Genomic DNA, 19,526 nt, shown 5'->3' on the forward strand with positions numbered 1-19,526 from the left:
TCAACATGCATTTATGATTTCCCTGAATGTTTTAATTATCATATGTTAAAATCAAAAGTGGTCCATAAAATACAATTAAATTTTTTTCAACTAGTCCTTCCTCTGATACTTCTAGTATTTCTATCTCTCTTGTATAAATCCAAAAATATTTCATGGATATTTACAAAATTTTCAAATCCTTTCCTAATTAAGCTGATGCACTCTGTAAGAGCATTATAATATGCCTGTGGTACTAACTGTCCAGTGGTAAAGACATTTTCATCAGCAAAAATTACTGATTGCCTTTCATAAAATTACTTTACAAAGCTTTGGCATCTGTGAACACCTTTGTAATTCTGTTAACAAAGCAATTAATTACAAAGAAGGGCACTGAGTTAACAATCTCATCCCTAGAATAATTGCAGCAAACCAGAGGGCTACTATCTTTTTTATTCACGCATATACAATCAATATGTACATACATATAATATTAGATAGATAGATAGATAGACAAATTATTAAGCCATCACTGAGCTACAAAATCTTACTTCTTAAACTTTTCCAACCTTTGTGATTTCTAATGAATTTGCTTTCTAATAAAAAAAAACTTGCAAGCCAAGTTCAATGTATAAATAGTGATGACTATATGTACAGAAAATTGTTTAAAACCAATACTACCTGGTCCAAAGCCCAGGTTTACATATAGTACATTGGTTTTTGCTTGTGCATTTTTTTTTTTTTACTTATATTGCTTTCTTCTATAACTTAATCAGATAGCTGCCCTCCTGCTCCATTTTCATTGTTCTATTCCTGCTAGTAAGAGGTGTGTGTGTGTGTGTGTGTGTGTGTGATAATCACAATGACCTCTCAACTTCGCAAGTTCTTAACTTTTTTTTTTTTTTTAGATACACTTGTTATTACTAAGTCTTGGATCCAAATGACAGAAAATGAAGAAATTCTGTTGTCTGTAGCAGGATTTGAACCTACATTCACAGTATCAGAACAAGATTACATTGCTGACCTGAGTTGTAATACAATGGATGCAGGTTTGAATTCTGACTTGGACATAAGAATCACTTCAAATACTTGCATTTCAATCTAAGGCTTTGTAGTAACATGAATGAAAAAAAGTATATATATACATACATACACACTTTGTATATGTATGTATATATGTATGTATGTATATATATATGTATATATATATGTGTATGTATATATATATATATATATATATATATATATATATATATATATATATATATATATATATATATATATATTTACACAGTACATGTAAACTGTCTCAAAATGGCTCTCCCAAGAGAACATAGCAATATGGCAAGGTAGGAAACTGCATATTGTTACCTGAAAGATGGCCATACGTCACACATTCTGTATGTAATAATACGGATGCTCTATGGAAATCAAGGGGTTTACAAAGTCTTTACCCAATAACCTTATAATGAACAAAAAAGGTGTTCTGATATATACCAATGAAAATACAGAAAAACTAACATTTGAAATTTAAACTATCTGACAAAATGAACCAATAAGGAAAGACTGGAAATATGTAAGTTTAAGGTGACAAAAACATGAATTCTTTACAGTAGACAAAGCCAATTTATCAATAAATATAAAAATACTAAAGACTAGACAAAAAATATAAAAAATGAAGCATAGGTTAGTCAAAGTAATCAGTTGCATATCAAAGACTTCCACATAATTTGGATGGTTCACACTACCTTTTTTAGTGGTTCTAAAGCCACAAGTGGTATGTTAAATAAACAGTCAACTTTTGTCCTTATAATAAACATGCAAAACAATTGACCAGCTCAAGAATGTTTAGGACTCATTACATACCATATATACACACCCGGCTATTCTAGCACTCCTTTGGAATTACATTCAACCTTTTTTTCATTCCCCCTTCTCTTCCCTTGAGTTTGAACTATATCTTGAAACTGGCCCTAGCATATAGCAGAATATAAACACAGACACACATATATACATACACACATATATTGAATGTAGAATGAATGAATGTCCTTGAGAATATAAAATCCACATGAGAAGGTGAATGAAAACTGGGACTTTTAACAAGTATTTTTACACTGAAAAATGTAGAATAAACTACGAAAGTACCCGTTGAAAGTCCCGGATTTCACTCACCTTCTTACATGGATTTTATATATATATATATACACACACTTTAATATCGGTATACACTAAATCAACATAAACCCCCCTACAAGTAATTCTTCCCTTCTCTACTGGTAACCAATCAGCTGTGAGCTTTACTAAATAGTATTTAATGATTCTGGATTTTCTTCTGTAAACCAGTATTATTCAGTAGTTTAACAAGACATCCTAATGCATAATCAATTAACAACTTACTGATTTTACACTGGATTTTGATAAAACCTTTTCTTTTTTAATCAACCTCATTAAATAACATTTACTGAGTCCTTTATCTTTGGCTTTCAAGACTTGAGGTCTAGGACCTTTGTAATGGAGGAAAAAATGAAGCATATCTCCAATCATTACATCTACCACATGAAAGTAGGAAGAACAACAAAGTACTAAAGCAATACTACTGCTCCTTCACCCTTTTTTTTTTTTCTTGAGCAATGAGGTATCAAAATATTTGATGGCTAAAATAAATTTCTAAACCATCCCTTCCTAATTAATTAAGGGGTAATTATACATCACCCTTTATTAAATTTCTTGTTCGATAAAACTAAAATACAAATGGGAATGTCTGAAATATATCCCTAAGCACTATACGTACTACATTAATGTTACTCTACTCTTTACAAGTTTTGTTCTTTTCAATACATGGAATATATCTACAATTCTTGGAGACAAATGCTTTGGAACCACTACTCCAGAGTTCCACCCACATTCACCAACAGAGTGCTGCTATTTGTTTGAGTCTCTCATTTGATCATATATCAGAGAGAAAAAACCTCTATTACTTCCTCTGTCCCATGAATTCATCCACATATGTATATTGATGACACAAACGACGAGAATGTGTTCCGATGTATAATAATACTAATAAAAAAAAAAAAATAAAAAAAACTTTGTCACTGGAAGAGTGCCTGCCTTACAAATTACATCATTTCCATTGTCTGTACATTTCTATTAAACTTATTAATGTTGATAAAAACTACAATAATCCTTGTCAAAAACGAAAAGCACAAAGGATGATAAATGTAAGGTGGTAATGGCAAAAATGCTGAGTTGGGTTCAAGAGATTACAAATCTCAAAAAAAAGATAGCAAAGAGGAAAATATTCAAAAAGCATATCGGGTCAGGAATGATGGAAAAGCTGTAAGGGTGCCAAAGTAAACAGATGAAAATAACGAAATTAAAAGTGGCAATGGAGGCAGTGTTCTGAAATTCTTCTGAATGAAGAAAATAGCAGAAACTGGAGGATGTTGGCATGATATACTGACCACCCATGAACAAAACAGTTCAAGAAGTTAAAAGACCCTTAGGAATAAAAATAAATGACCAGAACCACCCAGAATAGCAAGCAACTCTATAAAACCAACAGAAGAGCCATCATCCATGAGCTTAATGGAAAAATATGAAATCTGATAAAGGATGAGATACACCCAGAAGAGTAGAAACAGCTTCACAGTACTAATGGTAAACAAGAGAGAAGGGGATGCAATGTAATGTCGACATAATACAGACTGCTTGAGCAAGCCATGGAAATAATGGAAAAACATGCTGGAGGAAAGGCTGACAATAACCATTAAAACTGACAGCATTATTCATTGTGGCTTTATGCCAGAGACTGGCACATTAATCAATCTTTATAGTCAGGCAACAAGAGAAGAAATACTAGATGAGATCTATATCTTGTAAAAAGACATAAATATAAATGGGTATCATGAAAGAAGAGTGCAAATAATACTCTTTACATCAGAGCTACTCTGCCATTGCAGTGGATCTAGAGCAAAGACAATGGCAAGAGTATCAGAATTTGCAAGGAAGTCCTCAGGAAACTCTTTATAACACCAGAATCTAAGGAACAAGTGGTGGAATCATTTAAAAACTGGAAGTGGAATGATAAGGAGAGAACTGAAAATTAATAAACATGTACTATGTACTGAATGTAACTTCGTGTCACAAGAGGTAGTGAAGATTACAAAATACACAATAAGTATAGAAATTTTTTTTATCTCTAAACTGTTTTACATGAGCAATAGCAAAAGAAAGGGGATATGAAAGCCTAGCTGTGATAGATGGACAGGTCATAGATGAGATTATTAATTTCTGTCAACTTCTGAGAGTACACAACTGAGTAAAAGGATCTGAAAAAGGATTAATATGGAGAAAAAAGGATTAATATGGAGAAAAAAGGATTAATACGGAAAGAAGTTACAAAGTGGTTTATGGAAAGTAACAAAGTGGTTAAGTGGAGAAGGACAGCTAGACTACAAATAAATAAGTAGCCCACTGATAGAGAGAAGACTTACACACCTATACAACTCTAAGCAGCACTGACATGGAAGATGGTAATTTTGTAAAGATGTCACCACAGATTGGCAAGATTCATGACTATACAAAGTGAAGACTGTATTACAAATAAAAAACTGGTGGAGAGATAAGGTGTCCAGAGATTAGGATTAAGAAAAAAACTAAGATCATTCTAGTTAGATGAGCCTACATCTAATAGGGGTTCAGGCAAAAAGTGCAGAAAACAAAAGACAATGGAGAGAACCCTCTTCATGTCCAGCCCCATTCATGGTGATAATGTAAGGTTAATATTTTCCACCATAAATTAATGCCTTTTCAACTATCGAGGGCAGAAAATGACCTAGAGGTGGACCTTGGTTTCCCTGTAACCCTCATAATGGAACTGTTTACAAATCATCTCAATACCAGCCTTTCTGCCGAAATATGTATGACATAACCTTTCTTTCACATCCAATCACATTTTTTTTCATTTTCTTAAATACGTATAAACTAAATGTCAACAACAGCACTAAAACATCACTGCAATATACTAAACTTCTTGTTAGGATGCACAAGTGGTATTTAAGACACTTGAGTCATGGCAATGCAGACAGCCAATGTGTAACATTCTAAACTTAAGAGTTACACAAATTTTTTTAAAAATAATGCTAGTTGACTACTGTAGTGGAAATGTCATGACGGTTTTACTTTACTGGCACATTTCATCCTATGGATGAATTTAAACTGGTTTCTTGGTATTGGCAGAGCCACATGCCCTGCTTTCATCCAGTATAACACATTTTTAATACCATTATGAGCCACATATGTTGATAAAATTCTTCAAGTTTCTAACAGTAAAAAGATGCAATACATATGGGCATTAGTATCAAAGAAGAGGCATTAGGAAACGGTTCAGTTTCTCATCTGATGGCTGATAAAACTGTAAATGCTGAACATTCAAGAACAAATTCCTTAAAAGGAATTCTCACTAATTACTACTCACTGTCAGTTGAAAACTAGACAGTTACAAATTATTTTTAACTTTAAATATTGTTCTTAATTCTTGAATCTGTTTCTGTTATATTACTTATACAAGTGGTGAATGAATATTTACAATCATGTCCTTCTGTTCAAAAAGCTTCTTAGATAATGAATTACTTCTGATATCTTTATGGTATTTTCTATGATTGTCACAAAGTCGCACATAATTTGAATGTTTGACAGCATTACATGAATAAATGCAGTTCAATGCATTCAACTATATTTTGTTACTTTCACTTTACATTTTCAAGGTCTCCCAATCTAAATGCTAATTTACCTTGGAATTTTAGCAAATATGCTTCAATTTCCTTATGGCACTGACAAACTTTCTTGTTGAATGTTTGATCAATTATTGTCTCCATTGTGTCATCGTTATGTTCTACAGTGAAAAGTACATAATTTACCAAATTATGTAAATACTGCTTTTAGAATAGTGTACACCTGCTTTACTAGCACTGTACTGCATAAACTAAACAATACAAAAATTACTTATGTAAACTTATGAGCAGTAATGGGAATTACAGCTTTGGAAGACAATCATTACAATTTTACTTTATTCAGGATTTTTTTTTTTTACAATAGCTGCCATTGCAACCACCACAGCGCTATTCCTTTCCTATGTCTGAAAAGAACTGCACATGTTGGGTTGTTCCACCTTCACTGAATGCATATAGTATTATTCAATGACCTAATAAAAATCCTTAAATCTTCTTTCATTTTGTTAGTAAGAAGCAAGATATAATTTTCCTCTAATGCTACAATCAGGATAGGGCTTTTCTACATGTCACCCATGCAATGCAAAATTCAACTCCATCAATATTAGAACATTTAGTTCTAACTGTATGCAGGACTATTCTGCTCCACCAAGTCAACTGGGGAAAAGCATCTATTAAATATGGCTATGCAGTACCTCTAGCCAATAAGCTAAGGAGTTTCTCAAAGTTTCTTCATGTATATAATGACAAACTCATTTATATTTTCATGTACATAATGACAAAACTCATTTATATATCCAACAAGGTATGCTAAGTAAAATACAGTGGTACCTTGATCTACAAGTGAATTAATGTATAAGTTTTCAGAGGTATGAGTCATCACTTGGTAAATTTTTTGCTTTGTTATGTAAGCAAAAAATTGAAGTACGAGCTTGAGATGCCACTGCTACGTAGATAGCATAGTGTCAAAAATGAAGATATGAAAAGAAGAAAAAATAAATATGCATCTTTTCCATGGATATTTTAAAAAGTTATACATTACTTCATTGAATCCAATAATATCTTCATTGAATCCAATAATATAGCATGTATTCTCATATTATTGTATTATAAAATACTATCATAGTGGTCAATGTTTGGGTTTGGAAATCAGCTGATGACAAATACAAGTTTATTTTGCCATATTTAATGCAATTCTGAGTGAATTTTCTTGCTTTTAGTTAGCATAAACGAATATCTAGATACATGACTTATAAGGTCATTTTTTGTTATACAATGTGTTTTCAAGTCAAAATATGACTTGAATACATATCGCTGCGATTGTGAACTGAATTATTTTTTTCGCTAACAGATTGCATTGTGGGCATGTTTATTGAGTACAAAAAAAAGTTGTGTGATTCTGTTTGTTATTTACACTTTATTTCATCGTAATAAGAGCTTTACATTATTTATCTTTTATCAGCGTGAAAACAACAGTAAAATGTGTTTTTTCAAGCCCAGTAGTTTTGATTATAAAATTATTTTCTCAATTTTATCTGCACTTGTGTTTGATGGCATAAGTTTACGGGAGTTTTATCCTTGTTGCCAATACATGATGATAAGTCATTAGCAGCTTGAACAGTTTTCTCAGCTACAGCTACAATTAGGTTTAAATTTAGCAGTATATTTCCTTGTTCATCTTTGATCTATAGCAAATAAAGTTATTACATAGAAAATTTGTCATTCCTATTCTACATAACGCAATTTATAACATAACTACGGTAATTGATCACTAGCTGATGGTTGAAATACAACCCAAATGGATGTTGCTATCCAATTCAATTGTACTTAAAAAAAAACTTAAAACAATACTTTCATCATTCTCTTTTGCTGTTTTGGAACTTATTCAACTAGAAGATGGGATAAGTTAAGCTATTGTAATTTGGTCTCGCTCCCATAGGCTATCGTAAAATCAGATTATCGTAAGACGAAGTACTGTAACTTGAACACTACCTGTACACTGTATAAAACATTATTATATCTATTCATACTGTTATATTTTTCTACAATATTTGTTATTTAAAAATGTATTTTCATTATTTAATAACATGAAACATGAACATATGGGGCGGCATTTTGAGAGTTGGAACAGATTAAGGGCATTTTAGGTATTTTCAAAGGGGAAAATTAATGTGCGAGCAAACTGAGCTATGAGTTTGGCCAAATACGTCAAGGTACCACTGTAATGTATGAAATTATTGATAATATTTTTGCTATCATCTTTTCATAACTTATCACATATAAGTGAACAAAGGAACTGTTTCTCGCAATTTTTCTTTTTATAAATTATCCTAATATCTAAACAAGGTTCTAGGGCACACAAGTCTTAGTTTGGTTATCAGAAAGTTCTCAAACTGATTAAATAACTAAAACCAAGCAATGTCTTGAATGCCAATACCTTTTTTTTTCTTTTAACTACACTGGCACAATCACACAACATACTTTCTGAATGACTTGGATCTTTAATAAAATCCGATCAAGAAATATTCTAACGCGACATGAGTCGACAAAACCAAAATCCATATAAATATGGAAAACTGCAGTTTTACCCACAATCTTTTAATTCACAGTTAGTCCCCGGGTTATGGGAGCTCTGACTTCCTGCATTCCATACTTACGGCACTTTTTGCGATATATTCATAACAAAATCAGTCTGTGTTACGGCTGATGTTCTGAAGTTCCAGTCATAACTAGGATTACGGCACCTAGCAGCTTGTTCTGAGCTATGGCATTTTCCACAGCATGCCACTGGAATGGAATACCCCCTAAACCCAGCAACTGCCAGTAATACAGGCAGCCCCAGTTACCATTGGTATCGGTTACCAGCATTTCGGTTTTACTGTGCTTGTTTAATATAGTATTCATAACTGGGTTTTACCTTCTATAGGGTTTACAGCACCATTGTTTGTTATCAGTGGCTTAGAAGTAAGTGCTGAGACTGCCTCATAAAATACAACCATACCTAAATATGCATCTCTTCTTTGGCTCTTTTAAAAATTAATCCTTTACTTCTGTATCAAATAATACTGTATGCAGTCTTAATATAACTATTACTATAAAATACAAACAAACCTATCATGTTTTGCAGTAAAATCTCATCCATGTTACTGATGCATAATAATTTAGTCATATGCAGTATGAACATTGTTTTCTCAGTTTAGCTACAAATGCAACTTAAATTTAGCAGTAATATATTTCCATGCTAATATTTTCTTCATTACAAATAAATGTATAATGTAAAAATATATCAGTCCTATTCTACTTAATTAACGTCATTTGTAACAATACTTTGGTAATTATTTACTATTGTATAATGGCTGAAATGCAAGTGAAACATTGTTGTTATAAGATTCAGTTCAGTTGTTGTAGCAAAACTACATATTTTCATTCAGTTGTTTATGGCTGTAGCATTTAAGCAATGATTATAATGTTACTAAAGATACTTTTATAATTCTCTTTTGCTTTTTCAACTTATTTAACTAGGATATATGTTAAATAAATAGATGGGGGAAATGTCTGTCAGTATTCTGAAAAAAGGTGACTTTTTTCTCTCTCTTTCTCTCTCTTACTCATTCTAGGCCAAGATTTACCAAGTTCATCAAATTTGACATTTAATTTGTAGAACCACCATGCAGACCATAGTAAATAATTAGGCAAATGAAATTCCACATTTTCGTTAGTTATTACATACAAGGGCAAAATATCTGGCCGTGAAACTGTCAGGTATCATTAACCAGTCTAGGGCACCGTAATATGGATTGTAGGGCCTGTAGACTTCTGAATTTCAGTTAACGATGAATTTCGGTTACTGTCTCAAACCGAGCCCCTGTCGGTAACCAAGGGCTGCCTGTATAGAACAGTTGCATCTTTAAATACTGATAAGTTGTGCCAATAAATTACTGTAATTTGGAAGATCATGAATGTAACTTTGCAAACCATGATGAAACTGTAGAAACCTTCGTAAATGAAAACTGAATTACCAAAGAAAGTAAAATACATGTAGGGGTTATGTCCCCAACGGCATGCTACAGATCGCTGTAAACTGAAGCATTGTAAATATAATGGGAATAAATAGCACTTACAACACCATTAGCATACATAAGTCCAGAGCGATGTAACCCGGGGAAAGCCTGTATTGGTCAACAAGGTTTGAAATAACCAAAAAGTTAACAAACATTAACACAATCAAATACACTTGGAATCAATCCTAAAGTCTATATCTAAAGAACCCCAAACTCAATGATCTGTATGAACAAAAGACAAACGAAGTGCTCACTTTAAATCTGAAGGAATTCTACAACAAGGCCTCCTAACCAATCTACAAAATTCAGTCTCGTAACACAGATGACGAAAGCCACATACCTTCGACCTAATAATGAGTGCTCTGGCCTCAATGAATCAATTAAAACCAGCTCATTACAGAAAAACAAGGATAATGCACTTTAAAAGAATGAGGGATAATACTTATTTCTGGGAATTACAAACAACAGCAAAGGCATAAAACTGTATGCAGTCATGCCAAAATGACAAGTGCCAAAACTATCTGAAACTTATCCCTTATTTGGAAAAATGAAAAAACCAAAGCTACAATCTGAAACCCAAAACCTGACATACAAGGAAATAAAGTTAGCATCATACAAAATAAATGCAACCACCTCTAGGTTAGATTAAGGTAAAAAACAGAACTCAAGTTAGCTTGCTCTCCAATGGAATTCTAGAATTACTCATTTTTCTTTCATGTTGTAAGACTACCCACTTTTGTTTCCATTAAAACTCAAGTAATTACATAAAAATAGTAATTAGTAAGCAACTTATTGCACAAAGCTGGTAAGACAATTAGACAATTAACTCATTCATAAGACCTCTTACACTGTGTACTCAGAACTGTCCTATAATATAAGAAATTAACTGGAAATTTAAGCAGCTCCTCAAACCTCAGAGAATCATCAATCACAAAGCAAAACTAAGTTAGCCGTTATGACATTTCAATTTTGACCCCTTGGCTAACCCAATAACATGAGAGAACCTGGCTATCCAGAAGAAAAAACCCCATCTTGCAGAAAGGAATAAAAACTGCCAGGTTAAGTAAAAGAAATATTCTAAAAAAAAAAGGTCGCATGAATCATGCCTATGGAAAATAATCTGTATTACGTACTAAGGAGATTGCACTGATATCCACATGTACCATACACGTGTACTTAAATTCATTCACAAAGCTCTGCTCCATCCCTTCACTTATCAAGATTTGGAAAAATTATTTTATAATTTATCTCAAAACCTACAATTTAATATATGTACAATTAAATATAATACTATCTACTAACATGGCCACCCAAAACTGGACAATTCTCACCTCAGACTACCTATCTATTCTTACATCACCTCGTTTTTACCTCAAAATGCTAACAAACATTACTATTATGTACTGTTTTAACATCAGAGGACCAAAAATTACTAAAGACCTTATGTGATTTAATATATATGCACTATATTACATATCTATATTATATATATAATATATATAGATATATATATATATATATATATATATATATATATATATATATAACACACACATATGTATACACACACACACACACACACATATATATATATATATATATATATATATATATATATATATATATATATATATATATACACATATATATAAGGAATACTCATAAAAACCTAATACTCAAGTTAAAATCATATTGTCTGGCCCATTCAGGTCCTCCTGGATGCAATGATTATGATCCCAGAAAATGTATTCCATATAATGATGTACCAAACTTAATTGAGGTAGCTCATAATTAAAATAACTCGTCTTTAAAACTAACAAGCAAAGGGTGATGTCAATGAAGGCTAAGGCTTTATGCAATGCCTGTTTTACACCAATTTCACATTCTCAAAACTTAAAAACCTTGAATTTATCAGTATTATTAAAATGTTTTTCCACCAAACTGCTTTCAAAATTAATACAAACTTAAAAAAAGTTCTATTAGGTCCGGTAATTTAATATTTTACAAAATATTTCACTGATCTTTTCAGTATTAATGCCTCATTTTATTTCCAATACTGAAAAATTTTGAAGTCTGACTTCTAAAAACATGTGCCCCTCAAACTCCTCACCAACTGCTAATGTTATTCAACACAATTGCTGTGCAGTTAGTTTAATCAATCCACTAAGTCAAAATTCTACCTTCATAGGGCTGGTCAACGGATTCTTAAATGAGAGGAAGAAACTGGATCAGGAATAACTGAAGCAGCTGGAAATCTAAGGAGAAAAAAAAAAAAAAAATAAAAAATAAAGGAAAGAGAATAACCAGGATAACCAATGGAAAATCATAATGCTGATCACGATATACTATACCCAAAAAGCCAGCCATACAGACCCTACAATAGGTGGGTGTCTTTCAAGATCTTATTCCCCCTTCACAAACGAAAAATGTTCGCATATAAAAACATTACACCTCTACCCAAAATATTATCCTTAATAGGTAAGCTTTCTTCCCTGGCTCGATTATATGGATTCTTTTACAATATACTACCTTGTTTCAATAGATCTCAAAATTAAGTGCTATGACTTTTCTTTGTTCTAAATATTCTGTCCAGAAGTATTATCATAAATGTCTACGAATATTTAAAACAGTAGTTCAGAAATTCTATTTTAGCCATTTTTGTCCTCTCCTCCCTAATCTATTACAAGGAATCCCTTGTAGCCGTCAGAAGTTGCTTGTTAACATCCCCAGACAAAATCAAATTCCTCTTTGTAACAAAGTAGTGGTCAATTAACAATAATTATGCAAATAGGGCACCTAAGCAACAACCAAGAGGAGAGTAACAATACACAAAGTATTAACAAATACTTGACTACAATCATCTATGAAATAAGCCACACATTTATTATGACCATATAACGAATGCATATGTAAAGGGTGAAAATCATGAACATACCAAGTACTTACCTAAATCTTATCTGTTGGGAGAGAGCACTGCTCATGCTTTCCCAAAAATACACACTGCATACTCTGAATAACAAAATATACCATACCTAGCTCATGTACCATCCAAACACAAGACTGCACATATTCCATACATTGCACATACATTCAAAACTTCCTTCATGTATGCATCAACATATCCGATAAAATTTCAAATAAATAGCACTTGCCAGGAAGGACACTAGGTGTCTAACTATAATACTTAATATCCTTAAGAATAAAATTAAATATCTTAATACCTTAAAAATATTATCATTACACAAAAAGAATGAAGTTCTAAATAAAAAACAACACCATTTATGTTTTACCAAACAAAAAAAGTTACCAATAATGCTATTCTGACAATTTAGTAAGCAATAAAATATAAGATACATAAATGGTTTTGCTTGTGATTATGTCAAAAAACCTACAATTCAAACATCAAAAACAAATACTGTATTTAAAACTTAACTTCCCTAGTTTTATAAAGTTAACCTAAATATTAAATTACTACCCCAAATAAAAAAAAAACACAACTTAAAAATGGCACAAATTCTACTACTTCAAATAGAATGTAAACCTAAAGTCACTAAACACTATTATCCTAGCATACTTCCTATCATAAAACAAAAAGGTGTGATGTGTATGAAAATGTCAAACTACGTGTACTTGTTGAGTGCTTATAAATAAACAAAACCAGGATCCTATTTACTTTTAATTTCAAAGACTTATAGAAATTCATAAGATTATTCCTACAAAATATTTAGCAGCAATGTACTATAAGGATATCAGACCAATTTCAGTTATGTCATAGTCTACACTACCTACATGTATTTTACTTCCCTGTTAATTTTCAGTTATTTTTTATTCAAACCTACTATTCCTCCTCTTGCACGTCACAAGCTCTTCTTGGTCCTCTTGCCCTAGTTTACAAGGCACGATCACAACTAGTTTTGATAGAAAGTCATTCCCTTCCCTTCTCCCTGAATACTTAAAATTTCAGCATTCTATGAAAAATGCACTGAAAGCACTACATCAACATACCTAGCGCAACACTTTGCCAGTCTAGATTCTCAAAAATGTTTCTGTGAAAAATATCAAAGCCTAATTTGAGGTACATCAAAGCTTTTTTTATATATATTCTGCTAACATTCTACACAATGATAGGGGTCCTACTTTAACTAACCCCCTCCCACCTAAATAAGCCTAATATTTAGAAACAATTGAGTGTTAGTGATGAATAAAAAAAATTCTACCTCAAGTGCCATTTGCATTGTGCTAATAACTATATTACCCAAACCAGCCAACGAAAAATAAAATCATGATACTAAAAAGTGATGGCTGTGCTTTATCCTTGCCTTTCCCAACCCTCCCACCATCCCTTCCCCAGTTCCAAGTCCCCATTACTATGTTAGTTAGTGACCATGCCTTGGGTCTGGATCATCATCCCCGGTTGCCATTTGAGGATCGCGACCCCTGCGTGCAGCTCCCGCAGGCGTCCTGGAAGTGGGAACCCTGCAGTCACAACCACCATCAGACTAAAGTCTCAAATAAAATCATGCACTGATACAAACTCAACTAGAAATAACAAAACATGCAACACAAGTTTTAATAAAGTTAAGAAAACTGGTTAACTCGTTGATGTGATTACTCAACAGACCATCAACGGGGACCCATGAAAAAACAAAATCTAAATCATCATTAGTAGCTACCGCTGCTCAAGATTTTCCTTGGTTTTGTTGCCACTTGCTCGGACTTGAATTCTGAAGTTATGCCACGTGTGAGGCGACACATTAAGGTGTAAAGGTTGGAGGGAAAGTGGAAAACAAGGGATGGGAGAAATAATAACTATCTTTCAGATAATTACACTCAAAGAGTATCAAGGCATCACTTTATATAAATTTTAGATTTAAGGTAATTGCAAAGGGGCATATTTTTTCACTGAACCTTGATAAAGCATGGTAACAAGGACTTGGACTGGCAAGATCATGTGGGAAGGTTGAAGACAAATTATAAAAAAACAAAAAACATAGTGATAAAGTAAATGAGACCTTCCCATAGAAAGGGGACTGTTATCTAAAACGAGTACTGGGGTTGTATTCAAGCACTCAGCCAAGCGATCAGGAATGTCACTGCTCTGAGTTTCTGCTAAATGTTAGTGGTTGTGTTAGTTTGACAGTGGTAGTTTTTCTAAAGTACGGTACAGTCCCAAGCTCATGTCCCAAGCAGACTGTGAGGGGTATCGACGCTGCACTGTCTGACATTATTGCACTCATCTAGTGACCAACATTACATCACTTACAAAAAGTGCTGCAATTATAGTCAAAAACACAAGTTTAAGTCATGACAGTGCAAACGTGTCAAGCCAGTCACGACAGTCGAGTCAGGTGACCTGTCATGGCACTTACACTAACTTGCTTTTCATATCTTGGGCAAGATTTGAGGGCTCCTCCGGCAGTGAATCTATCGTTTTCACTTGAGGGAACACCAAGGAATGTCTGAAAGAGACGAGCAGTCGTTTGATGGTGTGGTCAGTGTGGGGCAGCTGGCAGTGGGCGGCGGGCAGTAGACGGCAGGAGAGGTTGTGTACTGTGGTGAGGGTGGCTGGCAGTGGTGGTAGTGGCAGTGGTGGTAGTGTTGGTGATGGCTTTGTACCTAAAGGTATCATCCATCATAACGCAAGCACACACTCGCTCACGCACACACACAGTAAAGGGCAAATAACTTAATAAAACAATAGTATATATAAATGGTATTGCTCTGGTGAAGAAAAAATAAACTTGCTACTAGGAATATTCATCAGCAACCGTACTAAAATGTAGGATTTCATGAAGGGTCAGCTGCCGCCACTGCCGCCGCCGCCTCTGCCGATCTTAGCCGCCGCGGCGCAAGTGGCAACATTCTTTTTCTTTTCCAATCTGCTCTTTACACATCCATGGTTGCGTTACTCAAAAAGCATAAATAAATAAGAGAACTGAAAACAAGGCCACAAATTAAAAACTAAAAATAAAGATAAAAACATATGGAACATGAACTTATCAAATTTAATTACAATTATTACAGAAGACTGTACCACAACAAAAAATTAATAAATTAATGTATGGCAAATAAATGTAATGAGAACAAAGGGAAGAGTAACAACCACTGCTGAATATAAACAATGAAACATACGTGAGCAGTATGGAGAGTGACTACATAATATGTCCAAATGAAATGTACGGGACTGACATTACTCTGGGGGCAACAATGCTCCTCTACATTAAACACTCACGAGGTCAACAGTAAATAAAATCAGTTTCTTTTTCATGGGAAAGGGGGGAGAAGGAGGGAGGGATAAGGCTTTGTGTATGGTATAAGGTCTTGTGTGTTCAGTGTAAAATTGAATATTCATCATATGATAGCTGAAAAGAATCAACCTTGTTTTTATGTCAAATGTAATATACTGTTCTTTTATAAACTGAAGGTGATACACCCAACTAATTTGAGATAATCATCACCTACAGGAAAAGGACAGGAAGACTGAAGGGTGCAGGAACATCAATAAATAAAATCAAATTTATTTTATCATTCAAAAAGTAATCTGAAAACCCCTAAAAATATTTTCTTATTTCTCTTCCTATACGTCCTCATTTTTCTCTCTCTCTTTCTCTCAATGAAAGCGCTCTTATATGACATACATATTTGTTGAAAGAAAAGTATGTTCAACTCTGATTAAAATGAAAGAAATAATTCAAACTTAAACAGGAGGCTTTTGAATCTATCAAGCGTGGTGTACACCCTTCCTCTGACCTGGAATATAAGAAAATGTATGTAATATAAATGCGCAAAGAGAGTAGCAAAAAATCACATGCTTAAGTTAAATGACTGCAAAGCATATTCCTTAATGAAGAACATTGTACTGGAAAATACAGCTAAAACTTTTTAACACTGGCGGAATAAAATTGAACTTTAATATTACGGGATGCCATAAAAAAAACTATGAGAACACTTGATATACATACAATATGCGTATTAGAACTAGGTGTAAGTCAGTATGAAAAGTGGAAAAATACACCAAGGTGCATCACTGCAAAAGCATGAATTGGTCTGAACCAAGAAAACCTTCAGAAAACAAAACTAAAAAAGTCTGTAATGGTTAAAATGTCATGACTCAGATAAAAGAACTTATATGAAAAATACAACAAATACCACACAAGCAATTCGCAGCTTAAATTGGTATAAATTATAATTAGTTATGCATGTTTCCTTGTACTAATGTTATAAAAGACAGACAAAATGTAGATGAGATTGGGCATAACTGGTGAAGTAAAGTAATTCATAAAAAGTTACTTCAATCTAATGAATTCATGATTGGTCAATGCACAGGACTACATACCAACATGAAAACCAAACAAGAACCTGCCAGTAGTTGACTAATTACAACTGACTTCAAAATCTATCTTTCCTATACTATGTAATTTATGGTCAAATCATTGGAAAAGCAACAGTGCTTAATAACATAGACACAGATGTACCACTCAGTAATGCCATGACTGAAATGTGACTTGTATGTTATGAAGTGGGTTGAATTTTGCTTTGTCTACTAATGAGTGAGCAGTGTGGAGATATCTAAACGATTATGTAATTTGAAGATATATACCGACGTTTCTGAAGAGGATGTGAATATGATAAAGAGAATTGTTCAAGTTAAGTATGACAAACTATACAAACCAAATTTTAAAAAAATGAACAATAACCATTAAGAAATTGAAGAGTAATAAAACATACATACAAATCTGATGTATATTAGTAATTATAAATAAAAATTATTGTAAAAATAAAAAAAATAAATACGTTAAGTGATGACAATACTGTACACATGAAGAATTAAAACAATCCAGACGGTGTAGGCATAATTTCAAATTAGTAGTTAAAGAAATACTAAAGGAAAAATAAAACTATTAAAAAGTGTGTACACCACATATTACATATCCCACATTTGCATGAAGTAAAACAAATGCTAAAAACTAAATATTCTGCTATTTAATAGTTCTAATAGCTCCATTTCACTGGTATGGTACCATTCTTGATGCCTATACATATAAACAAACTTAATAACTCAAATAATATACAGATTATTATTAACCATGGATTTCTATTTTTCTCGCATTATCTTTACTCACAAAAGTACCTATTGATGATATGTACTTAAAATTTTTCATGTGATATCTTAAAGAGTAGAACACAAATAATATGAAACTGGAAATATTTTTCTCAGAATTTTAGTATGGTGATGGGTAATCAAGTATACTTAGGCTGAGAATGAAACTTTAAATGCTTTCTTTCCTAAATTAAACAAACTGGTTATCTCTATAAATTTCACAAAAACTGGAAAATGACAGTAGCTTGGCATTTCTGGACTGTCTAATGTACAGAAGTATTAAAGGATTTAAATATACTGTGTACAGAACATCTACCAATACATCTGCCCATGTGCAGTTTTATTCTGACCAAAGCAATAAATTATCTTAAGTTTTCACATTGATGATGAAAAGAACATTATGAAGACCCGAGTAGACTGATGATGAAATTATGTTACAGGCAAGGAATATTCTGATTCAGCATCAGATATCGAAGTACGGCAAAAAGGAATTTTTGTGATAAAAGATATATAAAACAAAAACCTACTTGTAATACCAAATCTCCTTTAGAAGTTGTTAATGTACCTTTCGATAACTATGATGCAATAAAAATAAATATCTTCCTACAACACTGAGGGATGAGCATATCAAACATCTAAGTCAAGTGATTATTTGAACTGGTCACACTGGAAAATCAGTGTACGTATGAACAACAGTAGAACAGAATGAAAATATAATTAAATACAGCTTTATATAAGAATGCTTCTGTAAAAATATGATAAGAACCCAAGGAATGATGAACCTGAATCATTCAATTTACTGAGCAGAAAAATATAGTATAAAGATTTTAACAAATATAAAACTTTAACCAGACCTAGGAGCAAAGGTGTAATCCTACCTACATGAGAAAAGACTGTTTGCTAATGAACATGCAGCTCCTCTTTCCTATTAGGTGTTAATATTTTTTACACCTGTCTGTATGTTCATTTGTACTGTCATTGTAGCACATACTGTACAAATTTCAACCACTGCATACCACTCCTCTTGTTTCACAAAACGTGAAAAAAATCAGGTAAGGATTTTGTACCTCGCTTCCATTTTCCCTGTCATATTTCTGTATATATAAACTAAATGTTTTAATGATTATATTTCCATATGCTACCATTTTAGGCGTGATACATTTTACATGTTTTTACTGTCAGCGATATCTTCAAAATATTCAAGTGCAGGCTGTAATACAGGCAGTCCCAGAAGATCAGCAGACTCGGTTAATGGCAACCCGGTCTTATTGGTGAATTATGGTGCCATTATTTGCAGAGTTTTGGTTCTTGACGCCATATATGGTGCTGATAGTAGAGTTATGGTGCCATACATAACTAACATGAGCGCCATTAACCGAAACTCGGTGTAAAGCGCCATAAACAGCAGAGTTTCAATTAATGGCGGTTTTCCTTTATCATCACCCCGTCAAAAACAGACAACCCCCCCCCCCACCCCGGTAACTGGGGACTGCCTGTATAGGACGATGTTACACTCATTTTAATGAATTGTTTTTTGGTGAGGGGAATTTTAAAATAACTGTTTACATTAGAGCTGGTTTCACGCAATGGAGGTCAGTAGCAGGAGGTCGTAGTAGCCTGGGATGTGAGGGAGGAGGGGTGCCACATAGGAAGAGG

The 19,526-nt window shown here is 33.1% G+C and overlaps 1 protein-coding gene across 29 annotated transcripts in view; it reads right to left on the reverse strand.

Annotated features, from left to right (window-relative positions):
* LOC135218273 (ELAV-like protein 1) overlaps positions 1-19,526 on the reverse strand; it is a 314,052-nt gene that overhangs the window by 11,772 nt on the left and 282,754 nt on the right. For 17 of the 29 annotated variants that reach the window (XM_064254464.1, XM_064254463.1, XM_064254459.1 and 14 more), the window contains 2 exons: positions 15,139-15,228; positions 14,159-14,230 (listed from right to left, as the gene is read on the reverse strand). The exons of 3 other annotated variants lie outside the window; for them this stretch is intronic. In XM_064254464.1, the coding sequence (XP_064110534.1) occupies positions 14,159-14,230; positions 15,139-15,228 (162 nt within the window). Of the gene's footprint in view, positions 1-14,158; positions 14,246-15,138; positions 15,229-19,526 lie in introns of all 29 variants that reach the window. 9 more of the 29 variants (XM_064254477.1, XM_064254471.1, XM_064254476.1 and 6 more) reach the window with 4 other exon arrangements.

Source organism: Macrobrachium nipponense, chromosome 9 (assembly GCF_015104395.2).
Source record: "Macrobrachium nipponense isolate FS-2020 chromosome 9, ASM1510439v2, whole genome shotgun sequence".
NCBI classification, from domain to species: Eukaryota; Metazoa; Arthropoda; class Malacostraca; order Decapoda; family Palaemonidae; genus Macrobrachium; species Macrobrachium nipponense.